This window comes from Perognathus longimembris, chromosome 3 (assembly GCF_023159225.1).
Source record: "Perognathus longimembris pacificus isolate PPM17 chromosome 3, ASM2315922v1, whole genome shotgun sequence".
Taxonomy (NCBI): Eukaryota; Metazoa; Chordata; class Mammalia; order Rodentia; family Heteromyidae; genus Perognathus; species Perognathus longimembris.
The window spans coordinates 41156283-41183304 of record NC_063163.1 but is presented as its reverse complement, the minus strand read 5'-3'; the positions used below and the strand labels follow the sequence as shown (position 1 = coordinate 41183304).

The following is a 27022-nucleotide window of genomic DNA, read 5'->3' as shown; positions in this document are numbered from 1 at the left end:
AAATTTATTTCATTCAATGACTTTGTCCAATATAGGCAATTGAACAGCTTAGGTAAATTTAGCACAATCATTATCACTTTATGAATTACATAGGTTCAAAAGAGAAGATGTCATTTATTAGGCTATATCCTGATTTTTGATTCAGAAAGCATCATTACTCTACATAATAAAGGAACTATAAGCCTCTTTCAGACACTAGATTAAGCTTTATTTTTTTTTCTTTTTCAGTTCAATTGTTTTCTTAGTTCTTTTCTTCCCTCCCTGTTTCTTTCTCTAGTTCTGCAAAGACTGTAAGCTTCAGGACTTGGCTCTGAGGATTCTGCCTCAGTGATGTGAACCAACTAGGAATGAAGGGTGATTTCCCTTATCAGAATAATAGGTGTGAAGCAATTGTGTATTGGGAATGACAGAGCTCAATGTGTAGAATATTATTCAATAACTGGAAAAAAACTAAAAAATAACTGGGTAGCATTTGTTAGTTTTTCCGTACCATGTTCAAATACTTGCGAAAGCCACTTTAAAGGACTAAAGGTTTATTTGGCTCAGGATTCCAGGGATTTCTGTCCAGGTCAGCTGGTGCCACTGCTCTGGGTCTGAGACAAGGCAGAGTTGCCTGGTGGCAGGAATGCGTTATTGCACTCAATCCTGCTCACCTCATGGTGGCCAGGAAGCAGGGGAGAGCAGAGGAAACGGCTGGGGAGTTATACCATTTGAGGACACGTCCCAGCAACAAACACTCCATCCAGTTACTCCCTACCTTACAGTTCTCACCACATTCCAACAATCCATTAGTTACCATCAATCACTAAATCTTGTTGTCATTTATATCAGATATTTTTGTCACTGCCATGTAAAAACAACTGATTTTGTATGTGAACTATAATACCTCTGAACTACTAGACTGGGAAATTTTGGGGGAAGAATATTCCATCACATTCTAGACAGAGCTAGAAGCAAGCCATCATTAGAGAAGCACACTTGGATAGAAGGAGGCCTCCTTTGTGACTGACTGAAGATAGCAGGGAGAAGAGGAGTGCTTCGGGGAGAGAGAGGTGTGCCAGACCCTTTTAGTAAGGAAACACTCCATCATTCCAGATGTTCCTCCTACCCTGGGGAGAATGAGCTTGGCAGTACTGAAGTGTCTGAGGTTGAACTTTTTTTTTTTTTTTTTTGGCCAGTCCTGGCCCTTGGACTCAGGGCCTGAGCACTGTCCCTGGCTTCTTCCCGCTCAAGGCTAGCACTCTGCCACGTGAGCCACAGCGCCGCTTCTGGCCGTTTTGTCTGTATATGTGGTGCTGGGGAATCGAACCTAGGGCCTCGTGTATCCGAGGCAGGCACTCTTGCCACTAGGCTATATCCCCAGCCCCCTGAGGTTGAACTTTTTGTAAAAAAAAAAAAAAAAAAAAAAAGTCATGTCCGCACTTCTAAAGAACTCTACATGTTGACAAAATGCCATTTTGCAAATATTTGCTGAGCCCTCCCTCAGTGGGAGGCTCTGGGTCAGGAGCCATGGGTGACACAGACACACACAAGAATTGGGTACCTACCAAGCATTGAGTAACTGACAGAAAGAAGCAGCATTTGGATACATGGGGAGATGCTCGGAAGGGAGCTATGGTTGTGAATCTGAGAAGAAGGAAAAAGGAATGCACAGAAGTGTGTAGAGAGTGGCGTGTGATCACCATTGACAAGCCTGTAAACATGGATTGTGTTTTAGATAGACAGAGTACTGTCTGCCATTGCCATCACTGCTTGTAAGACCAGCCCTGACTGAGGATCCTCCCCACACTCTTAACTCCCCAACTCATGACCAGCAAAAAACACTGATAAACATCCTATGGACCACATCAATGAGTGCCACATCCTGATAACAAGGATGTTTTCTCAACAAAATAGAATTCTCCAGCCTAGTACCAGTGGCTTACACCTGTAATCCTCACTACTGGGGAGGCTGAGATCTGAGGATTATGGTTTGAAGCTAGTTCGGGCAAGAAAATATGTGAGAGTCTTTTCTACAATAAACCCCCAAAAGCCAGAAGTGGAGCTGTGCCACAAATGGTAGAACACTGGCCTTGAACAAAAAAGCTCAGGGGCAAGTAGCCAGGCCCTGAGTTCAAACCCCACGAATGATAGAAAACAGCAAGAGCAACAATAGCAACAAAATAAAATTCTACTGAATGGTACACAGTCAATACTGATTTTTTTTTTTTTTTTTTTGCCAGTCCTGGGGCTTGGACTCAGGGCCTGAGCACTGTCCCTTGCTTCTTTTTGCTCAAGGCTAGCACTCTGTCAACTTGAGCCACAGCACCACTTCTGGCCTTTTCTATATATGTGGTACTAAGGAATCGAACCTAGCGCTTCATGTATACAAGGCAAGCACTCTTGACACTCGACCATAGTCCCAGCCCAATACTGAATTTAATTGTCCCAATGTGAACTTTCAGGTGCAATCCCTAATTAAAACTCTATGTGTATGCACTGCATATAACTAATTCCACTATAACAAAATGAATCATGGGAATAGAAACTCTTACATAATCACCACTTACCAGTCAAAACTGTCCATAACATGAACTCCACCTGAGAGGGACCTGATGACTCTCCTTTCAATTCAGATTAGCCTTAAATTGTCCAGACATCATTCCTTAGCGCCTGAGCCCAACATAGCAAGTACCTGCTTTAAGGAGAATTGCTGCCATATGTTGGGTATGTTCTGTGTGCAGCAACTGTGCTAAGTACTTCCTGTTTATGGTGTCATTTTTACTATATAATGTGTGTGAACACTACATATATGTGTACATATATATATAAACATATATGTTACACTGATATATCTAGGATAGGGGAGTCCTAGTGTCTTTCACTGAAACACTGATTTTATTTTTTGAAGATGAATTTATTGATCTACAACCTTTCCTCACACCCCTAAACCAGCCAACTCCAAGCACATGGGTCAGATGCAGAATGTCTCGTGTTCTGGGCTTGATGTCAAGATCTATAAACGAGGAAGTCAGTCTCACTGCAGGCAGCCGGAAAGATGAATTTCCAAGCCTATTTGGTAACTCAGCACAGGGCGAGCAAACCGAGACAGACAGTTCTGCATTGAAAGTGCAGCGTCTGAGTAATGGCCCACAACAAAGTGCTCACAATAAATGACGAATGGCTTTGCCACAATGTTCTTTCCCCAGGCAATTAGGTCATCCCAAGAAAACACACAGCCATGGCAGCACGGAAAGGAGCTTTGTACATGGCTTCCAGCTGCTCCCCTGCTGCCGGAAAAAGTCAGTGGTGAATACTTACAAGACATTTGTAGATTCCTGTTCAAAGCAAAGTCCATGACTTAGCAGCCAGGGTATAATCTGGGGTGTGTTGTACCGTCAGTGGAGTCCTACCAATCGGAACCCACATTTCACCAAGATGCCAAGAAATTCCTATGCACACTGATAGTCAAGAAGCATTGTGCTAAGGGATGCTGAATCATCAAGGAAGGAAAATAAAAACATCAGTTAGCTTCCACTGTGCTTTACACTCCGCAACTGGAAGCCTGCCAGCAGCTCCCACTGCAGCAGCTCTAGTTCCTTGGCCTCACAGGCCCCTCCTCAGCCTTCCCTCCTCACTGTTCCTTCTTAACTTCCAGCCAGGGTCAATTTAAAGTAGCCACACATGCGAATTGGGCTTCTTTTTTGCTCTATGGAGTCATACTTCTGACTGATACTTTTTATCATTTTAACAAGGAAGACATCTTGAAAGCCAAAGAAACATAGCACCATTTAGAAACACTGAACATCACACACACACACACACACACACCCTCTTCTCCGCATGGCCTGGGGAAGGAAGCTCCCCAGTGCACAGCTCACGCTACGCAGGGCTTGTAACTCCATACAAGAGGCACAACAGTTCCTAGGAAGGTTCTCTAGCTAGCAGATTCCCATGGGTGGCACCTTTAAAGGACCTTCTCATTGTCACTTGATTTGATTCTAACATCAGAGCATGACAGTAGGGCTCTGTAGAGCCCTTTATGGTGCACCAAATGCTGCAACGGTTCCTTGATATGCTGTCCTAGCCATTCTTTCTTCAGCTAGGCTGTTTAGTTTTGAACACAATATGGGTATCAACCAGAGTTTTCCAACCCCTTTTACCAGCCAGCTTGTAAGGAACCATGGGAACGCAACCCCTTCCTGTTGTAGGAGGAAGTCACTACTGCATGTCAAGGCTAGGTATTGGTTTGTAACTTGTTTGTAACTTGAATCAGCCATTTTCCCTGTGAGCAGAAAATAGAGCTGGGCATTACCAAACAAATTCACTATTATTTAGGCCATATCATTTATTTACCAATTAAAAAAAATTTTTGAGTAAAGTTGGCAACCTTGGGCTGGGTGTCTGGTTCAATGGTGAAGCCTATACTTATTTAGTATGGTGAGGAGGAGGAAGGAGGGGAGGGGAGAGGAGAGGAGGAAGAACCAAGAGAAAGAGGAAAAAGGAGGAAGAGATAAAAGGTAGTAAAAGCCTGTAACCCTAGCTAGTGAGGAGGCTAAGATCTGAGGTTGGTGATTCAACCCAGCCAGGGCAGGAAAGTTTGTGAGACTCTTACCTCCAATAAACTACTCAGAAAAAGTTGGAAGTGGCACTATGGCTCAAGTGGTAGAACACTAGCCTTGATTGAGCACAAAGAGGCTCAGGGACAGTGCTCAGGCCCAGAGTTCTTACCCGAGAACTGGCAAAAACAAACAAACAAAAAAAAAAAAACAAAGAAAAAGAAAACAATAGGTGGAAGGAGAAAAGAAAGATTGGGCTGTGTGTTCGTCATATATATTTTGTTGTTGTTGCTATGACAAAATACTTGAGAGAAATAACTTAAGGGAGAAAGGATTCATTTTGCTGGGTGTCACAGATTTCCCCCAATCATGGCAGAGCAGAACAACTCATGGTGGCCAGGGAGCAGAGGGAGGGGCATGAGAGGGAAAGGGAATGGCTGGATTGCATGATTCTCTCCCCCTCCCCATTTAATTCCATAAGGAAAGCCAGCCTATGGGATGGTACCACCCACAAGCAGGAGGGATTTCTGCTTCAGGTAATCTGCTATGGAGCCTCCCCCCACCCCATAAACCCAGAGGTGTGGTTTAGTAATCAGCTGGGTACATCTAAACCCAATCAAATCAGTCCCAATTAAGTTCATTCTCAAGATTAAAGATCCTAGAAGTCAACTTCATTTGCCTCCAGATTCACCTTTCTTGTTCTCTCACAACTCACCTATCATTTTTTCACTCTTAGACTATTTTGTGTGCTTGTGTACATGTGTACACTTGTGCTGATATTGTGGCTTGAAAGCCTATTTACCAATTTTTTTGTTTTCAGAGTTCTACAGAGAGAAAGAGAACCAAGAGGCTATGGTTTCATTAATTCAGGGTTTGATACAAAGCAAGAAGAACAAAAATAATGTCTTTCAATAAATTATCAGCAACAAATTCAAATGAATTCCTTGATAAACTAAATGGCCACACTGGTTCAAACATTCTAGTGCACCAGCACAATAAAAAACAACCAAGATTGGGCTCTAGTTAGAAGAGCAGCTGATGGAATCAATCACCAGCTCCTCTCCTGTGAAGTCATTTCAACACTGAAGTCATTCACACTCACAAAGCTATTGCACATACATCATATATGTATGTACTTTGCTTCTCTCTACATATATGCATCTACAGCAACTATACACACATACACACATATATGTAGAGAGAGATGGATAGACAGAGAGGGAAAGCAACTGACTGTTGAGATTATGGCAGAATTTGCTCATATAATTATGTAGGTATTTTAAAGGTATTCATTTGCATCTAATTAGGTAACAATGATTACTGCTTAGTGTTTCAAACTATCAAGACCATAATTAACACACATATTAATGTATATATGTATATGTACATATATATTATATGCTTTTGAGGAGCAATACTGGGGTTTTGAACTCAAGACCCTGCACTTGCTAGGCAAGTGCTCTAACCATTGAGCTATGTTCCTAGTCCTTTTTGTCTCAGTTATAATTCAGGTAAAGTCTCTCACTGGAGAGCAATTGTCCTACATATACCTCCTGCATAGCTGAAATGACAGGTATACACTGCTCTCTTGTGGACAGTGGATGATCAAGACAGGAAAGCAGGAGGGTCAGACAAGCCAAACACAGCTTCCCCCACTTGACTCTTTCCTTCCCTGTTGCTGGTCTTGGCTTCCCTGAAAGGCAGGGCCATCTCTCTGTCTTCCCTGGACTGTTGTGTGAAAATGACACCATGAGTCTTCTGCTGGCTTTTCATCTCATTTCCTTCCTGTTTTGCACAGACAGATTTCCCCTTTGCTGACTCTGTCAGCCAAGTTCAAAACCAGGGTCAACGCTCTGGTCACAGCACAAATGGCTTCTTGTGTAGCTTGGCTGGGTTTCAAGAGGCAGTGGCCAGACTTTTTAGGTTGTGTGGTTGTCCTGGCTACAAGAGAGCTCTGTGTATCTGACTGGTGTTGGGCAAGAGCCTGGTGAGGCTTGGTCAAAGTAATAAGTTCCCGCTGACACTTATGGCCCTTGGTTGTGGAGGGCATGGTGAGCTTGAAGTTGATGGAGAAAGCCTCTGCTTTTCCTGGGTGGTGCTCACATGGTAAATATCAGTGACTTTCTGAGAATTAACCAATCAGTTAGGCAGCCTCAAGAGTCCCTCCCACCTCCCCAACCCCTCCAGCATTTAGTGCGTGGAAATTCTACTTTCAGATCTCAGGAGAGACACAGAAGCTTTCCAGTGCTTGTTGTCAGTTGAGAATATTTGTTCCTTGAATTTTTCTTTGTAGATAGGCTTTCAGAATGTAGACCTCCTCTGGCAATCGGTATTGAATGTGTATATTCAAATGTAGTAAGATACCACACATCAGTGTACAAGCTAGCTTCATAGCAATTTTGGTAAAGGTGGCTTCAAAGTAGATTCAGAGGGGACTGACCAAACTCTCACATCTTAGTCCCAAATTTCCTAGTTACCCTACAAGAGTGCTCGCCTTTACTTCTAAAGTTTTTCTTTTCCTCTCCTTTTTTTTTCTTTTACTTTTCTTCTCTTTCTTCCTTCTCCTTTTCTCTCCTCTTTTCTTTTCATGCAAGGCTTGGGATCGACCCCAGAACTTGGTGCTTGCTTGCTACTTGCTAGTGCTCTGTCATTGACTATATCTCCAGCCTAAGAAAATGCTTCTCTCTCTGTCTCTCTCTGTATGTGTGTATGCATATATATGAAAAATATGAGAGAGAGAGAGAGAGAGCACATTTTTGTGTGTGTATTCTGGTACTAGGTCTTGAACACAGGGTCTGGGCATTGTTCCTTGGGTTTTCTGTTTCAGGCTAATGCTCTACCACCTGAATCACAACTCCATTTCTGGCTTTTTGATGGTTACTTGGAGATGAGAGTCTCACAGACTTTCCCCAGCTGGCTTCCCCGTGGGAGAATCTGGTTCAGCTGATCTCATTTCCTGGAGATCTCCAAGTCAACACAATTCTCTCAGGCCCTAAGCAGGTAGAAGCCCTCAAGAGCTGTCTCCAACAGAACACGTGCTTGTGCACGCGTGTGTGTGATGACCGGCAGTTAGCATTCAGCTGACTTTATCGTTTCAGTTTCTAAATTCTGCAACTGAAGAAGGCAGTGACAAGTAACCGATACCTCCCCGTAACCTCCCCAAGCCAGTGGCAGTGTTCCAGAGCTGCTGGGCAAGTAAAATCCTAAACACCATCGCGGACAAAGGGCAAAACCGTGGAGGCTGGGGGTGGGGGGGAGTTCTAAGCAAGCCAGGACCCATTCACCAGCGCGTTCGTCCTGTGGGTGGGGAGCTCCAGCATCCTTTCCCTGGCCAAGTTGGGCACCTGGAGAGCCGCTGCGCCACCTGGAGGCGGAGGGACGCAGTGCTCCCGGACCCGCTCACAGGGTTTATTTAGGTTTCCATCTGCAAAAGCTTTCCGTGCTCGCTGGCTGCTTCTCCAGCGAGATCAGGAACTCAGAGCTATCTGCAGCACGTCGGTGAGGGGGTCCAAACTGGTTTCTAGGCGTCGGTTAGGAAGGCCTGGGCTTGCAGAGAAGGAGTCGGGCTGCTGATGAAACTGCCCTGGTAAGTTTCAGATCCCCTCTGGGCGAAGCGTAGATTTCAGCCCAGACGCATCCAAACTGCCACTTGCGTGCATCCAGCGGTTGTACGGACTGCTAAATCCCGCTGCTTAGGGGTGTTTAAGAGTTGGGAACTCATTTCGGCCGGCTCTCCGAGTTTATTTCAACCCCAGAGGGCGCGGCTGCGCTTGGGCGGGTCGGTTTGAGCTGAGCCCGAGCGGGATTTCCGGATGGAGCTGGGACTCCGGGGATGCTCAGGTGCTTCCTGTAGTCCCGGCCCGGAGTAGCGCTTTGCCAGGGACATTGCAAGTCAGGTGAGTGATCCGCGGAGGCCCCAGCGCTCCCCCTCCCCCACCAGCCCGGCCGCGTCCCTGCACACAGCAGGAAAGCTTCGCTTCCCCCGGTGCTTCTTAGCTTGCAGCCACACCCCCTCTCCTATTCCCCCAAGGGGAGGCGGGAATGGCGGGGGTAGGGGGCCGTGGCGGGGGTAGGGGGCCGTGGCGGCGTCCGCGCCGCCGCTTCCCGCTCGGGGATCTGACTCTGGGCTGCTCAGGCAAAGGCTGTGGACCGTAGCGCTGCGCTCCCTCGGCTCCACGCTCCACGCCCGGGCGAGGCGCAGGGCGCGTGAGGCGGGAAGGCCGGGGGATGGGTTTTGGCCACGTTGGCGGTGCGGAGCGAGAGCGAGCTCGCGCTGGGCTTGAGTGGAGAAGGCCACAGTGGGCAGGCAGGACTGTCGGCGAGTCCTGCGCAGTATCCCCAGCCTCAGTTTTTCTGAGTGTGTGTGGCTTCCCTCGATTTCCCCGAACGCGCGCGCAAAGCCAGCGCGCAGGCCCGCGGAGCACCTCCTCCCCGCCCCTCAACCGTGGTGGCAGAAAAACAAACAGGTTTGGCCAAACAACCTGAGCTAGGTGAGGGTGTGGAAGCGCCATGGCACCCAGGTGAAGGCCACCTGCAGAGATTGTGGGGAGGGGGTAGGGGGTGGGCTGCGGATCCCCTACGAATGGATGCATTCAGATCGGAGGATGTGCAGAACCCAGAGAAGAGGCATTATGTTGCCCTACATGAGAATCCAGCCGCAAAGGCAACGTGTAATAATCCCGCGCGGGGGCTTCCTGTCCGCGCTGTGTTATTACAGAGGAATCCAGGAGCTTCTGCAAGGGAAGTGTAGTCCGGTGACGCCCAGGGCTGCGCCCCAGAGGCGAGCTTAGGTTTCTTCATTTCAGTCCTAAACGCCACTTAGCCACGATGAGGTCCCAGCAAGTCAGGAAACCTCCCTGGACTTCACTCCCTCGCGGGACATGAGGGAGGACTCTCTGGCCCAGCGCACTGGGGTGGGTGAAATGTCAAAGAACTGGGGAGAAAGAGGTGTTTGTGAAGACATCACCACCTCTCTCAAGGCGCCTCCTCTGGCTGCCAACAGAACCTTGCTTGGGTCAGCCCGGTGGAGCTGGGGTTTGCGGTTACCCGACTAAAGTGTTAGGACACAGGTGTTGGATCTGTGTCTCCATCTGGGCGGAAGTTCCTCTTCCTTGCTGGTCAAAGTGTGGCCTCAGGAGACAGAAACTTTGCCTTTGGATCTACTTAGGAAAACTGATGGAAATAGGATTGTTCATCTGGGGGTTGATTTGATGAGACCGAGGCGTCTGCCAACCGTTTAACTCCAACGCTGTTGCTTTTTCTGACACAGGGTAGGCTGAGTCTGAGCTAAACACCCAGTGTAAACCTTTCAGTGGAGTGGTGTTTAAAGGAAGATAGTAAAAGCTGGTAACCTTTGGTGTTCCTTCCCCACACAGCCTCCAGAATCACACACATTTGAATAGTTTCTCTTGTTACTAAATATAGAGTCAGTCTGAATTTAGAAAGGGAAGGATCATGGTTGGTGGTTACTGTTCAAGTGTCAAGCAGTTCCTAAGTAAGCATGCCCATACTTTCAAAGACAAAAAATGTGTACAACACTCCTGCTTGTATCTTTTCATGGTACTCAGTATGATCTCAGTTGTTTTCTTTTTCTTCTTTCTATTTTAGTTAAAAGGCCTTGAAGGATGACTCAGTGACGAGGCTGGGAAATAAGATTAGACCCCCTTCCTTGCATCTTATACTGAACTGTAAGTCTTTTTGCAACAATAATGAGGGTGATATGAGTTCACTTTTATAGAACATTTTGTACCAGATTTGGATACATGTGCTACAATTAATTTAGTTCTCATCACAGTCAAATGAAGCACCGAGAGGTTAAGTGCTTTGTTCAAGGTCACATTGATAATAAATGTTTTCTTACAGTTTGCTGTAATTGCGTGTGTGTGTGTGTGTATGTGTGTATTAGGGCTTGAACTCAGGCCCTTTAAAGGACACTGTCTTTTAACTTTTTTTTGCTCAAGACTGACATTCTATCTCTTGAGGCAAGAGCGCCACATCTGGCTTTTTGATGGTTAATTAGAGATAAGAATCTCCTGGATTTTCTTGCATGGGCTAGATTTGAATCTCCATCCTCAGTGCTCAGCCTCCTTAGTAGCTAGGATTACAAACTTGAAGCCACCAAACCCAGACTAGGTGTAAAATTATTTACTGAGACTATATTATACTGTTTCTCTGTCTGTGTCACAGTCTCTGCCTCCTCTGTATGTCTGTGCATTTAACTTCTACACTGGATCTGATCTCACACATAGACGTCATGGAAGCAAGGATGGGAGTTCCAGCTTTGCATCTCCAGGGGGTCATGGAGGCTGTGTGGTCATTGCTTTACTTCCCTTTTCTGTGTCTCTTTTCTCTGATCATAGAATGGTGACAATACCCCATCTGGACCAAATGCTTTATGTCAACTAGAACATGAAGTTTAATCTGGGGAAGCAAAATAACTCAGTGTAGAAAGAAGCTCAGGATTCTACCATCTTTGTCACCTGTACAAGATGTAGGAAAATGGCAAATAAACTATACAACTAATGTAATGTGTGTGACACATAGGTTGAAATTTATCGTTAAGGGATATGAGCTTAAGTTCCATTACTGGATCTTCAGCTCTTTCTTTTAAAATTTATTTATTTATTTGTTTGTTTATTCATATTGATTGATTGATGCTAGTCCTGGGGCTTGAATTTAGAGCCTGGGTGCAGTCCTTGACCTTCTTTTGCCCAAGGCTAGCGCTCTACCACTTCAGCCATGGCTTCACTTCCAGCTTTTATGGTACTTAACTGGAGATAAGAATCTCACAGACTTTGCTGCCTGGACTGGTTTCAAACCACAATCTTCAGATCTCAGCCTCCGGAGTAGTTAGGATTATAGGTATGAGCCACCAGCTCCTGGTCATTGGCTCTTTTTAGAGAGAGAAATGTAGATTCGATCCAAGGGTTTTCTTAGGCAGGTAATGTGGTCAGGTGCTTTGCTTTGGTCCGTGTTAGGTGATGAGAACCAGAGGGTGGAGATCATTTGTCCCTACCCTGTCCTTTTACAGACAAAGTTTCTGTAGTGGCTCTGAAAACATCTGAGTTCTGAAAGCACATGTGGGCACTTCCTTGTTCTCTTTCCTTATTTGGAGATTATTTTTAGGACAGCATTTGAGATAGCTACTTTAAATTTGCTAAGGAGACTTAAGCTTTTTTATATGCATATTTTAAAAGAATTTATTTAAAAAGTGTAGCTCAATTGCCAATTAATCTGAATTGTCTTATGACCTGTATCATATATAGGTTTTTTTTTAGGGGGGGGGGCTGCTCATTCTTAGTTTAAACTTGGTTCTGTGGAGATTTAGGCTCTTGAAAATGAACAGGTTATATCATAGACATTGCTAATTTGAAAGCAACCTGTTTCATGTTTGGAGAATATTGATGTGTTGGAGAGATGTTTAGGTCATGAGATCTGAAGGTCTTCCCTTTCACTCCTATGTGTGAGCTAAGGCTGGATTCATTTAGCCTGGGCCTTCTGAGTCTTGCTTATTTGAAAATGCTTCCTCAACCAGGTTGTTTGTATGCATTGACACCAAGAAACAGATTGGTCCAACTTCAGATGTCTTCCAGTAAGTTATGGACATAAAGTTGATTATTATCTTGCTCTTTGATTTTCTAAACAATGTTGTTTAGACTCATAGGTTTTTACTTAAGTAACAATTATTTTTCTTCTCCATTTCTTCCTCCTCCTTCTACATCTTCTTTACTTTCATCTTCTTTGTTTGAGACAGGTTCTTGCAATGTATCTCATGCTGACCTTGAACTTGCATTCCTTCTGCCTGCCTCAGCTTCCTGAGTGCTGGGATTGACAGACATAACCACCATACCCAGTTCAATTGTTTTCTCATCAAGAATCTTCACCCCAGTCTCTCTCTTACTTTTGAATGTTGCTATTTAGCAAACAAGACAATTCATTCTTGCTGTGGATGGATTAGTATGGTAATCTGAAACACCTTGAGAGATTCTATCTGCTCTAATTGAAGGATAAAGGAATTAACAAGAGAAAGGGGGAGGAGGAGGAGGAGGAAGAGGAGGAGAAGGAGGAGGTGAAGGAGGAGGAGGAGGAGGAGGAGGAGGAGGAGGAGGAGGAGGAGGAGGAGGAGGAGGAGGAGGAGGAGGAGGAGGAGGAGGAGGAGGAGGAGAAAATGTAGAACAGTACCTTGCATAACAGTATCCAGCATCAATTCATTAGTTATGAATTGACAAGGAGAAAGATGCCAGAGGATGGGAGTTACGGTGAGAACTGGGTGATAACTGGGGGGAAGGGTGCCTGGATGGATGCAGATGCAGTTTCAAGAAGGTGATGGGAAAGTCTCACTATGTAGGTATGTAGGTGAGAGTACAAAAAGACCTAGACAATTAGGGCAAAGGCCCTCTCCTATAGAGGTTCTGCTTCCCTCCCCACAGTCTTGAGCATTTGTGAATTGGCCCCCTGTATACCATATCACAGTCCATTGCTCCTGTAAGACTTCCACGTGAACACCAGGCTGATTGGACCCCAGAGATGTGTGCAGTCACCCAGTTGGAGGGGCTGCACAATGAATGGGGAGCTCATGCGGGCTCCCTGGAGCCTCTGATGGGATATGAGGACTTATACGTCCTCCACACCGTCCAATTGCAAGAGTCACCAGATGTTTCCTAGAGACACATTATTAACCCCTGCGTGACACACCCCAGGGAGTGTCCTCCTATGGGACGCCTCCCATCTACCAGGAACTCTGTTTAGCTCCCCCCCCACCTCCCCCCCCCCCCCCCCCCGCTCTAAATCTTTGTTTTTGTACTTTCCCCTCTGTGTGTACGGATTCATTCTTTGAGATCCTAGAGACAAAGGACCTAATCCAAATATGGCAGATTTTCAGTATCATATGTAGCACTTAAATGAAAATCAAGAGGATATAGGCCAGAGAGGAAGAGAAACAACTAGGAAGAAAAGAAGATCAAAGCAGTCATGCTGGGGCACATGTACAAATACAGAAAATGATGAGAGTTAAAAAAAAAAACCCACAACAATTTCATACGCATTTCCCTCTCCTCCCCCTCCTCTCCCCTTCCCTCCCTTCTCCTCCCCTCCCCTTCCTTTTCCTTCCCTTCTTTTACCCATACTAGGGATTGAATCCATTGTTGGCTAGGCAAGCTCTGGACCACTTGAACCACATCTCTGTAATGGATTCCCTCCCCACACACACCAAAAAAAGGAGGGGATTCCTGGTTCCTCCAAGAGTCCACCACTTAGTCTCCAGCAAAAAGATGATAAAAGGATGGATTTATTGGGGAAGTAAAAAGTGAACTGTCCAGCCAGGGTCGCAGACTTGGGAACTGAAACTGACCTGGAGCCGCCTTCCAGGCCCGGTTATAAAGGCAAACATCACATAATTGAACCTGCCACATACAGGTGGCCAATGAGGTTACAACACTTACAGAGCATGCCAGGTCACACGCAGGTGGCCAATGGAGTTACAGTCTGTCTCATAGTCACTGTTTAAACCAACCTTTCATTTTAGTTAGAATTGGTGCATGGATTTGGTGAGACTCACATGATGTAGGCAGATATGCCTACTCATGGGAGGACACAGGTTTAACCTTGAACATTCCTTGAACCTTCCACAACTGTGGTGGACCAGCAGTTTACACAATCTTATCATAGTGAAGGGGAACTTCCCTGGATTCTGAGTAGACATGGCACACTCCCAACCCTGAGGCACAGGGGCAGGGGAGAGCTTAGTGAAGATGGCATGAGCTTCTGCTCTCTTTAACCGAGATGGAGTCAATCTGACACCCCTCAACAGCCAATGATGGCGCTGGCCAGATTTGACCTCCATATTACAATCTCTAGTCCAGCTGTAGCTGTTGGCAGCCATTGTACCCACGAAGTTGCCTTTACCAGCCCTTAATTAAAGTTTTTTTTTTCTAGGTAGTTCTTTTGTGGTGATTTCACTTCCACTTTCTCCCTCTTCTGGTACCTATTTAGACTGGGTTATTCTGCATTCTGATTCTCTACTTCTCCTTTCCACTTTCTCCCACACCCTTGGCATCTCTGCTCATAGTCTGGCTTTCAGCTGGTGCTACTTTGGCCCCTGTCGCTGATGGAACTCCAGCTACCCCCAGGTCCCCTGGACCCACCCCCCTTTTTTTTCTTGAAAGGACTTGAGTACTTTGCCTATTTCTTTTTTTTTTTGGCCAGTCCTGGGGCTTGGACTCAGGGCCTGAGCACTGTCCCTGGCTTCTTTTTTGCTCAAGGCTAGCACTCTGCCACTTGAGCCACAGCGCCACTTCTGGCCATTTTCTGTATATGTGGTGCTGGGGAATCGAACCCAGGGCCTCATGTATACCCTATTTCATTTTTTAGTGGTGTTATTGGGATCAAGATAGAATTCAGATGCCACATGATCTACCCATTAGTGTAAGTCATTGAATCACATTCCCAGATGTGCTCACTCACAGATGTGTGCCCCCATTACCATAGTTGTTTCTAGAATAGTTTCATCATTTCAGAAAGGTACCCTAGAGTCATTGCCACCCTCTCACTTCTTCTATGGAAGTAGCCACTAGAATACTCTCTAACCTATGGCATTGCCTGCTCTGGATATTTTATGTATTTGTATATAAATGTGAATGTCTTTGGTGTCTGGCTTTTTTCACTCAGCACAGCATTTTCAGTACTTATCTGTGTTGTAGCATGAATCAGTGCTGGGTTTCTAATTATGGCTGAATTATGTTCCATTGTATAGATAGAGTGCACTTTGTCTAGTCATTAGTTGGTATATGTTGAGTTGTTTCCTTGTTTGGGTGATTATGGATAATGCTCTTAAAATATTTCAGAGTAAGTTCTTGTGGGGACATGTATTGTCATTTCTCTTTGGTATATATCCAGGAGGAGTGCAAGTTACTAGAATATCTTCCAACATGGCTCCTCATTTCATTGCCCATACATGGAAGTCTAGCCTTATTTCAAGTGCGTATCTACCCTTACTCTGGACACATTTGTGGATTAATATGTATTATTTCAAAGTCTTCTTTAGTTATTTAATTATGTTCATGTATACTTAAAAAATCTTCTATTGGTGTGCATGTGTGTATAAAGTTTTAAAGTAGAACATTTAAAGTAGCACATTAGTTGAACAGTGTTCACAAAATGGAGGGTATTTATCTTTAGAGTATAGGGAAGATAAAATGCTATAACTATGTAGTGTGTATAAAGTACCTGTAAATGTATGAGATTTATAAACAAATGCTCCTCTGTGTGTGTGTGTGTGTGTGTGTGTGTATCACTGTGTGTGTGTCTTCATGATAGACAAGTGATATACTGCTGAGTCACATCTCTAGCCTGTTTTATTTTGTTTTGAGACAGTTTCACCAAATTTCTTAGTATAGCCTCGTTCTTTGATCCTCCTGATATTCCTGCCTTAGCTTCCAAATAGCTAAGCTTATAGGCACAGAACACCCTGTCCCACTAATAAATATACTTCTATTCAAATTTTATAGTGAAAAATGTTTTATACAACGAGCATGGACTAACCAGAATATCTTGAGGACAACTTATTGAAATATGAAGTCAAATACAGTTAAATAGTTCCTTTGTATTGTCTTTATGAGTGTCTCACTTTATTGAACCCTGGTCTCAACAGATCTTCACTCCTCAATCCCTTGAGTTCTGGAACTATAAAGTATATGCCATTGTATCTGGTCAGCTATGTAGTATGAAGTCCCTCCTTCCCTCCATCTACTTTTCCCTCCCTCCCGCCCTCCCTTCTGAGACAAACCTCACTTTGTAGTCCAGTGTGTTCTGAACTTGTGATATCCTGTCTGAGCCTCTTGAGAAGTTAACAGGTGAGATAACATAACATGCACTAGCACACACTCCAAAGAAAGTCATTAAGATTATTTTGCTCATGAAATTGAGGATATCCTACTATCAGCCCCATAAAGCATATAGATTTCTGTGGAAAGAGCTTTGGATTAGGTGCCAGACTTTCATTTTTCTCCTACTTCTGCTAATCACTAATGGTGAAAGTATCTTTAGGAACTGAAATCAGTTTTTAAGTTAGCATATGAACACCTGAAACACGATGAATTTTTCTTATGCAGAATGAGAATGGTGAGTATGAGCAACAGAGTGTCTTCAAGCAATTAGTCATTTGTGTATCTTGGGCAACCCTGTGATTCTTTTGAATGCAACATCTGTTTGTTTGTTTGTTTTTTCCTGGTCTTTCCCTTGGTTGGGTCTTGGCTCCATACTCCACTCTACCACTTGCTCTTATTATCTGCATTCTGTGTTCTTTATCATTGAGGGTGAGATCAGTCAGAGAGGAGACCCTGTGACGCCAGCTTGTCACCCGTGCAATAGGACACTGTGTGCTTCCTGTTGTCCTGTTACAGCATAGAGTTCACATAGACAGTGAAGCTGTTGCCATATTCAAATTACCCTTCACCCTGATTCCTGCCTGCTGACTGGAACCTGTGCAGTCACATTACTGAAGAGTCTCGTGCTTCAGTTTGACACACAGTAATGGTTTTAGAATCTGTTGTACATTCTATGGATGCGAGTATTCCTTTAAAGTCAAAGCATAAAGAGAAATAGATCTGGAGGGAGACAGGAAGGGATTCTGGAAGTTGTTTAAGAAATGGTATGCTATACTTACTGACATTCATTCTCCAACTGTTTGCATTTGTTTACTGCTGGCCATGTTTAGTAACCTATCATAAAACTGGTTCCAGTGAATTTTACTGATGAGAATGTGCCGAAAAGGGACTCCATGCACACTATAGGTGGGAAGGTAACTTAGTACTTGCTCTTGTGGAAAAGACACTGCATGTTTCTCATGAAGTGGAAACTAGAGCAGGGTGTAGTGGTTTAATGCTAGTAATCCCTGCACTTGGGAGACTGGGGCAGGAAGATCTTAAGTTTTAGGCTAGTGTGGCCTTCATGGTGAGTTCTGGCCAGCTTAGGCTATATAATGAGTCTCTGCTTTAAAAAACAGAACTACCAATGATATTTACCCACTTGAATGTTGGAAAGAAGGATATCCATCTGTCAAACATATGCCATTCCACGCTTACCAGAGCGACCAATCACAATAGCCAAGATAATGGAACTGAACCTCTTAAGTCTCCATCAATGGATAAAAGAAGAAAGTGTGATTGACATCTGGTGGAATATATCCCAGCCTTTTAAAGAAGGAAATCTTGTCATTTGTGACAACATACACAGACATAGACCAGGACATTCTGCTGAGTGAAACAAGCCAGGCAGCATGACAAGGACTGCATGGCATTATGCATGCGTGAAAACTAAGACAGTCAAGCATGTAAAAGCAGAGAATGGAATGTGGTGGCCAAGGTTGGAGGGAGGTTGAGGAGTTGGGGAGTAACTGGAATGAAGGCCCGTTGTTAATTACCTGCTACCTTACGAATCAAGAGCTGGAGATAAGCCGGGCTCACTCCTGTAATCCTAGCTACTCAGCAGGCTGAGACTTGAGGATTGCCATTTGAAGCCAGCCTGGTCAGAAAAGTCCCTGTGAGACTCTTATCTCCAATAAATGACTCAAAAAAGCTGGAAGTGGTGCTGTGACTCAAGTGGTAGAGCGCTAGCCTTGAGCACAAAGAGGCTCAGGGACAGTGCCCAGGCCCTGAGTTCAAGCCCCAGGATCAGCAAAAATTAAAATAAAAAAAAAATAAGGCTAGAGATGACCTCCTGTACCTAGGGCCTGAATTTGATTATATCCAGTGATTGCTCTGTCCTTTGTGACAATCTGCCTCCGCAGGAAACTTAGGATGTCCGACTTTTGTCTTTGCCACTGCCTGCTGTGACCTCAGACACAGTTTTGAAGCTCTGCTTGCCTATTCCAGCCCAAATTAGGAGCTGGTTTTATAACCTGGCACAACCAGTATTTGCTAGTTAATGATGGGAACCAAAAATACCTTCACAGAAGAAAATAGAACAAGTTCTTACTTCTGAAATTTGTTTTGTATTAGGAAGTCTGGTTTTGCTCAGGGCATGTATTTGGGTCAATCTTATATATGGGAAACTTGGAAATAAGGTCATTCTTGTGTGTGTGTGTGTGTGTGTGTGTGTGTGTATGTGTGTGTGTGTGTGTATGTGTGTGTGTGTGTGTGTGTTATGGGAGTTGAACTCAGGGCCTTATGCTCTGTAGGCAGGTACCTTACCAGTTGGTCTATGCTTCCCGTTCTTTTTGATTTAGTTTTTTTGTAATATGGTCTCATATTTCTTCTTGAGCCAGCCTAGACCTCAAGCCGCACAGCTGGGATGACAAGTACACCACCATTTGCCCATCTTTTTATTGGTTGAGATGAAGGTGGGATCTTGTGAACTTTTTACCAGAGCTGGCCTTAAATCACTATCCTCTTCTTTTGTAACTAGAATTTTATAAAAATTATAAATTATAATTTATAGGCATGAGCCTTCATATCCAATTTGTCATTCTAACTACTGAATTTAATCTGCTCATACAAAAATACTGGCAGCTGGACACTAGTTGCTCACACCTGTAATAGTAGCTACACAGGAGGCTGGGATCTGAGAATGGGGGTTTGAAGCCAGCCTGGGCCAGAAAGTCCATGAGACTCATATCTCCAATTATGTATCAAAAAAGAAGCCAGAAGTGGAGTTATGGCTCAAGTGGTAGAGCACAAGCCTTGAGCACAAAAAGGCTCAGGGATATCACCTAATCCCTGAGTTTAAGCTCCAGGACCAGCACAAAAAAAATAGGAAGCAAACTGAATCTTCAGATCAATCTAATTCATATGAATGACACAAGCATATATCACAAGTATGATAATTCATAGAAAATGGTCTGAAGCGAGGAAAACTGGGTATTTCTAAGAATGAATCAAGGTTGGTTGTTGGGGTACAGTGGGATGGTGTGGGCTTTTTCTTCACTTTGTGCTTGTGTTTTGGGGCATTTTCTAGAAACATATCCATGGTTTCCTTTTGTCATTATAAAATTCAAAATTACTGGAGAGGAAGAGATGTGTGACAGAGATAAAGTGGAACACCAGACAGTATTTGAGATCAAGAGAAGGAAGATAAAGCATTTTAGGTAGTGAGCTCTGACATTAACATGGATATCTCCTCCTGTAATTTTTTTTTTTTTTTTGGCCAGTCCTGGGCCTTGGACTCAGGGCCTGAGAACTGTCCCTGGCTTCTTCCCGCTCAAGGCTAGCACTCTGCCACTTGAGCCACAGCGCCGCTTCTGGCCGTTTTCTGTATATGTGGTGCTGGGGAATCGAACCTAGGGCCTCGTGTATATGAGGCAGGCACTCTTGCCACTAGGCTATATCCCCAGCCCGCTCCTGTAATTTTTTGAATGATGATTTGGAGCTTGCATGATGTTTTTTAAAGACATATACATATACACATATATGTATACATATCCCTCTCTACAAACACATATGTACATATACATTTCCCTCTCTCATCACTTCAAAAGGTACAACTTAGAATTTCAGGTCCCCAAGTCAAGCAAACCCAACAGATTCAAAGAACAAGTCTTCTATGTAGCATTTTTTAGTGTATTTGAATATGCATGTTATAAGCACTGAGTGAGAAAATCTCCTGTCATTAGAGAACATGGACTCACTTTCATTTCTCTGTGAATAATTCTGACCCAGTCTTAGGACAATTGTATTTACTACAAAAGTCTTTCCTTGATCTCTTGACTTTATTTCTGCTTGGTTGCATAGCCTTATCTGGTCTTCCTACTGTAATCCTAGGTATGGAAGATGTGAGCTGGCAGAGAACATACTTGCCCTTACTCTGAGGAGTTTTGCATTCAGGTGGGAATGGGGTGGGATAGAAATACTAACAGTAAGGAGCAGTAACATAACCAGGAAGTGAGCACTCTGACGTAAACTAAGTAGGATGATGTGATAGGGAGCTAGACTGGGAAACTGTTCAGACACGGGTAGTTAGGAAAGACTTCTTTGAGGAAGCAATTTAAAAACCAGGGCATTGATGACAATAGGGTCATGTTCATTTGGGGAAAGAACATTTTAGGTGGAGAGAACTAGAATTGTATTCCTTTCGTAGGAAAAATCTTGTAGAGAAAGGCTAGGCACCGGTGGTTCATGCCTGTAATCCCAGCTCCTCCAGAGGCTGACATCTGAAGATTATGGTTCATTGTCAGCCTGGGCAGAAAAGTCCATGAGATTCTTATCTCTAATTAGCAAAAAGCCCAAAGTGGAGGTGGCTTAACTGGTAGAGTGCTAACTTTTCCTAAAACAACAACAAAAAAAGTAAGAGTGTGAGGCCTTGAATTCAAGCCCCAGTGATAGCACAAAAAAGAAAAGGTGACTGAACCAGTATTTATCTGGAGTGGTTTTTGCTTTGCTTGTTGCAGACAAACTCTCAGGCTTCCAGTTGGCCAGGTGGTGAGTTCCAGGACCTGGTCAGGGGCTACCACAGCTGTCAGAGAGCTCATCCTGTTTGGAGCAGTTTCTACCAGCCTCACACTGGGAAGGATGGTGTCACAGTGTAAGGACCGGCGGGACTCGCCTGTGGACCCCTGGAAAGGGATCAGCCGTGACTCTGGAGACACTGATGGTTGGCCCAGCCTCCTGGACTCTGACCAATCCATTTGCCAATTGGACATCAGACTCAGGAGGAACAAAGCTGCCTGGTTGAACTCCCCCTGTGTGGAGCCAGTAACTCTGGACCTGCCCTCCCAGGGACCAATAGCACAGAACACTGGGAACAACATTGGGGCAGCAGCAGACCCTCCCTTGAGCCCCTCACCAGAATCCCCAGGAGACTTCCTGACAGAAATGCTGTTGTCTGATGGTATTGTGGACTTGGAGAGCAGCACCTCTACCCATGGATCAAGAGAAAAGGAGAGCGACTTTTTGGCATCCACAGAAGAGCAGAAGGTGCTTCCAGAACCATCTCAGCAACCATCTATGGCCACAGGCCCTAAGAGTTTGGCTGCTTGCCCATTTCCTGAGGTTGGCAGTGCTTGTTTCAAGTCTTCTCGCTTGATGATTTCTGCAGACAAAGGTAAGGTTAGCTGGCGATTTCCCTCATTCCTCTTTGCCCACATGCTTTTCTTGGGCTGGCTACCACTTTATGAGAGGCAAGTGCACAAGCTCACAGTTACCACCAGCCCAGCACCTGGATGGTTATAGCAGGTGGATCAAGTATTTACCTCCCACTCAGACGGCAGGAAGAGGTCATCCTTTTAATTCAACAGAGTTGATAGTCAATACTATGTGCTATGTTTGGGCTGGCATCTGCCTTCTGGAACTTGGAGCTCATTAACTTGTCTGCAAGGGAGACTAACAGCACACTGTGAGTGCAGTGTGGGAGGGAGGAGGCATTTCTGCCTAGTCAGAGAGAGCTTGGTCTCACAACAGTGCTCCTACAGGCCATGTGCTCTCCACATCTGTTCTATTTACCTGTAGGAACAGTGATCAGAAAATGGTAAGAGTGCAAAAAATTAGACACAGTTAAAACAAGAGCACTCTCATGAGGTAGCGTACATATTGTTCACATACTAAATTCCCCAAGTGAGCTGATCTATGCGAAGTGTAACTTGAGTCCATTGGTTAACGCTATTGTGGAATGCTTTATTTATTTATGCCAGTCTGGGCTTGAACTCAGGGCCTGAGCACTGTTCTTGGCTTCATTTTGCTCAAGGCTAGCACTCTACCACCTAAGCCACAGCGCCACCTCTGGCGATGCTGTGGAATTGAACCCAGGGCTTCATGTATGCGAGGCAAGTACTCTCTTTTTTTTTTTTTGGCCAGTCCTAGGCCGTGAACTCAGGGCCTGAGCACTGTCCCTGGCTTCTTTTTTGCTCAAGGCTAGCACTCTGCCACTTGAGCCACAGCGCTCCTTCTGGCCATTTTCTGTATATGTGGTGCTGAGGAATTGAACCCAGGGCCTCATGTATACGAGGCAAGCACTCTTGCCACTAGGCCATATTCCCAGCCCATAGGCAAGTACTCTTTATTAGTTGGTTTTCCCAGCCCTTTGTTTTATTTTTAAGATATTCTTTGTATTTTATTCGTGCTTTGCTCTATTTGTATGGCTGTTAGAACCCTACTTCAAATAGTTTATAAAGTTTTTTTCCTTAAAAATAATTTTAAAAGCTCTCTACCTGAGAGCTGTGTCTTATTTGTGTTTCTCAAAACACAAAGTTTACTTGTTCTATTGAAAATGTTTGAAAAGCAAAATGAAAGATGATGTCAGTTTTTAACACTTTAGCTTAGAAGTAGTAGATTTTGGGGCTGTTTTTCAATGGCAATTTTAAGGTAATAACCAAATTTGAACATTGCAGGGTCCCCCCCCCTATGTTTTGCTCAACTGCTGAGAGGTTTAAAGGAAAAGAATGACTTTGTTCAGGTTCCTGGATGTACTCCTAGGTATTCAGTATGCTAAGGTCTGAGGATCTCAGTTTGAAAACAGTGGGGGCAGAAAAGTCTGAGAGACTCCAATAGCCCGCAAAATACTGTTCTTAAAGTGTGTCTCAAGTGGTAGAGGGCCAAAAGTGAGCATATAGGCCCCAAGTTTCTGCACTGGTGGCTCCTGTCTGTAATCTAGTTGCTTAGGAGCCTTTGATCTGAGGATTGTGGTTCCAAGCCAGCTGGAGCAGTAAAGTCCTTGAGACCCTTATCTCCAGTTTACTGCCAAAAAAGCTGGAAATAAAGCTATGGCTCAAGTAGTAGAGCACTAGCCTTGGGCAAAAAATGCTTAAGGACAGCACCCAGGCCTTAAGTTCAAGCCCCAGAACTGGTACAAAACCAAACCAAAACAAAATTATCATGGTGAGCTGTCACTGACTGAAATGATCTGTGAGGCCTGCCCCAAGCCATTTGGTGTTATCTCTGTATAGGAAGTCATCCTCTAACTCATGCTTATACTGTCTCTTGGTCTTTTTTGCAGAAAATCAAAACCCAACACAAACAAAATAGGTATTGCATCTCCTTTGTCCAAAGACAGTCCTTTTCAGTGCCTTTAAGAATCATCCCATATTTTGAGAGTCTATCTTTAAGCTGCTAAAGGGATTCATTCTGCGAGATGAAGAGAAGTCCTGACCAATCTAGTTCTTTCTTTTTCTCATGTGAAACAATAATGGGAAGCACAGGTACTGGCAGAATGGCATAGATACCACATTTATGGTAGGGCCCTCCCATCCTACAATATTCACTCCATTTGCTGAAAAACTTCACCAACCCCAGCTAAGAAGTCCCAAATTGTCTGTGCTCCATCTACAGTCCTGACCATCTGAGTGACCCTGTTTGTGTTGGTTTGTCAGCCCTGGAGCATGTAACCATGAGGACATACAGCATTTCCTTCCAATGTAGCAGGAAGACTCAACTCTTATGGTTGTCACAGACATTTTTGCTCCTGAGGCTACCAAAGGAAGTCACATGACAAGCTAAGTGCTTGTTTTGATGGCTGTCATTATTGGTAATGGCCCAGCAGTGGGGACAAGGATGGTTGACTTCTGCAGTTTCTCCTTGGTTTGGACTGGAAGATAATTTTTAGAGAAGCAAGGGTGACTTTTGTTCAGATGATTTGGTGTATGTAACAGGAAGTTTGGGGTCAATTGCAGTGAGTTGGAGAAGTGATCTTGTAATTCTTCTTTTTTTTTTTTTTTTTTTTTTGTCGGTTATAGGGCCTGGGTGCTGTCCCTGAGCTGTTTTGCTCAAGGCTAGCACTCTACCACTTTGAGCCACAGTTCTACTTTCAGTTTCCTTGTGGTTAATTGGAGATAAGAGTCTCACAGACTTTCTTGCCTTGGCTGGATTGGAACTATGATCCTCAGCTCTCAGCCTCTTGACTAGCTAGGATTACAGTCCTGAGCCACAATGCCAGGTGTGATCTTGTCATTCTATGGCATTCTTTGAGAATGATTCCTTCTCAATTTCCCCTTTTCCTTCTCTGTCTTCTTTCTATTCACTGGGCTTCTCCAGTCCAACAATTCTTCTAGGATAACCTTTCAATTAGGCCATTGGCGACCTGTAGAAGGATTGGCACTAAGTCTTTCTTCTTCTCTCAGCTTGGTTTCTTCTAGAATGGGACAAGTTTTTTGTTTCATTGTTCATTTTTATGCTAGTACTGAGATTTGAACACAGGGCCTAGAAACTGCCCCTTTCCTATTTTGCTCAAGGCTTTCATTCTCCCACTTGAGCCATACCTCCATTTCTGGCTTTTTTTTTTTTTCTGGCTAATTGAAGGTAAGAGTCTAACAGATTTTCTTCCCAGGCTGGCTTCAAAATGTGATCCTCGGATCTTAGCTTCCCAACTATCTAGGATTACATACATCAAACATGGCTATCCAGCAGTTCTTTTGCTTTTTTAATGTAATATTTAGAAGCTGTACTCTAGGATTGTTTCTTATATAATCTTTCGACTTCCATTTTTAAGTAACAATCTTATGACTGACAGGCGCTGATCAAGTGAACAGAAGAGCCAGTTCTTTGAATTCCTATTCACTGGAGACATTTATACTGCCTTTTGACATAGACAAGGTAAATGCCATCTTCCTTTTCTCCTTAAATACTGACCATTCTAGTCTCTTAGTAGTGCTGTTCTGATTGAAATCTGAAGGCTTTGCCTTGAGGAGACGTAGCAAATAGATTTCCTCTTCATCTTTGAAGTCACTGGGAACATGAGGCTGAGAAGGTTCCTATAACAATGGCTGTCCAGCTGGTAAGTTTTGCATAGTTGATGAGTCAGGTCAGCTATTGAGATACCACCAAGCAACCTACGACTTTCTACTATGAGGAATTCAACTATGTCTCTGGATGATGTGGGTTATAGGTGATCTAGAATAATCCAGTTAAGTGAATTCTTAGGTTTTATCTGCATAGACTTCACTTACATGGGACTTCTTTTTTTTCTTCCTTTTTTTTTGTGCCAGTCCTAGGACTTGCAATCAGGGTAAAGGCCCTGTCTCTGAGCATTTTTTCCCCTGAAGGCTAGAGCTCTACCACTTGAGCCACAGCTCAACATCTGGATTTTTGGTGATTAATTGAAGATAAAAAAATCTTATCAACTGGAGTTGGGAATATGTCCTAGTGATAAAGTGCTTGTCTTGTATACATGAAGCCCTGGGTTCGATTCCTCAGCACCATGTATATAAAAAAAGGCAGAAGTGGTGCTGTGGCTCAAGTGGTAGAGCGCTAGCCTTGAGAAAAAAGAAGCCAGGGACAGTACGCAGGCCCTGAGTTCAAGCCCCAGGACTGGCCCAAAAAAAAATCTTATCAACTTTCTTGCCCAAACTGGCTTGATCCTCAGATCTCAGCCTCCTGAGCAGCTAGGATTTATAAGCATGAGCCACTGGGATTTACATAGGTATTCTTAAACCCCAAATCTAAAACAAATCTTCAAATCTAATTTAAAATCTAAAAAAATAAATCTATAAAAAGAGGCTAAGATTTGAAGATCACAGTTTGAAGCCAGCCCAGGCAGAAGAATCCATGATAATATTCTTAACTCCAATGAACCAGTAACAAAACAGAAGTGGAGGTGTGGATCAAGTTGTAGAGTGCCAGCCTTGAGCAAAAAGCCAAATAAAAGTGTGAGGCCTTGAGTTTGAGTCCCAGTACTGACAATGAAGTACGTAAAGGAAAGAAAGAGAGTTGATTATGCTTGTGTTTTGATTGTCTTTGTTTTCTGCAGGAGAATGCCCACTTTCATGTGCTAGATATGATAATCTCAGCCATGGAGAAAATGAAGTGGGACATGCGGATTCAGCTGCAGACAGAGAGCTACAACAGGGAGGAAGCCAGCCCGTCCTTCCGGAATGATCAAGATGGCCCGGAAGTGACCTTTTATAACCATCCAAAGCCAGAACCCTGTTTCTCCATGTTTTCAGAGAGCAGCTATGAAGGCAAGTGGGGCAAGTGTGGGCATGCTTGATGCTGTGTGCTCCATACACGTCTTCTCCCCTCTGCCGTGTCTCACAGGATGCACCATGCAGTTTTGTGTCTAAAATGTCTGGCATAGCTCCTGAGATCCCCACTATTGCTGTCATTCTGCCTTGGGTTCAGTTATTAAGCTGAAGCCAGTTTTCAAAGGCTGTGACTTTTCTTCTTTTTTTTCTTTCTGGGACTTGTTTGTTTTACTTTTCTTTTTGTAGTGGCTGATGTTTCCTAGTCCCTGTTCCGTCCCCCACCTTTTTTGTTGTTGTTGGTGGTGGTGGTTGTGGGGTTTGAACTCAGGGCCTGGATGCTGTCCTTGAGTTCTTTCTGCTCAGGGCTAGCACTCTATCACTTTGAGCCACAGCTCCTCTTCCGGTTTTTGAGTGGTTAATTGGAGATGAGAGACTCACAGGGACTTTTCTGTTCCGGCTGCCTTTGGACTGAGATCCTCAGATCTCTCCTGAGTAGCTGGGATTACAGGCATGAGCCACCAGTGCGTGGCTCCCACTTTCTTTCCTTTCCCAAGTAGTCCTTTTCTATCCACTCAGCAAAAAGCCTGTCCTGTTGCGCTCCTTGCTG

General features: G+C 44.2%; 1 protein-coding gene across 5 annotated transcripts in view; it reads left to right on the top strand.

Annotated features, from left to right (window-relative positions):
* The first annotated feature begins 7785 nt into the window (after window positions 1-7785).
* The window catches only part of Rubcnl (rubicon like autophagy enhancer), a 33077-nt gene continuing 13840 nt past the window's right edge, over window positions 7786-27022 (top strand). For 2 of the 5 annotated variants that reach the window (XM_048341360.1, XM_048341361.1), the window contains exons 1-5: window positions 7786-8124; window positions 10146-10225; window positions 20917-21569; window positions 24966-25048; window positions 26202-26412. In XM_048341360.1, the coding sequence (XP_048197317.1) occupies window positions 21038-21569; window positions 24966-25048; window positions 26202-26412 (826 nt within the window). In that variant the 5' untranslated portion in view covers window positions 7786-8124; window positions 10146-10225; window positions 20917-21037. Of the gene's footprint in view, window positions 8125-8182; window positions 8435-10145; window positions 10226-20916; window positions 21570-24965; window positions 25049-26201; window positions 26413-27022 lie in introns of those variants that run through there. The other 3 variants (XM_048341359.1, XM_048341357.1, XM_048341358.1) reach the window with 3 other exon arrangements.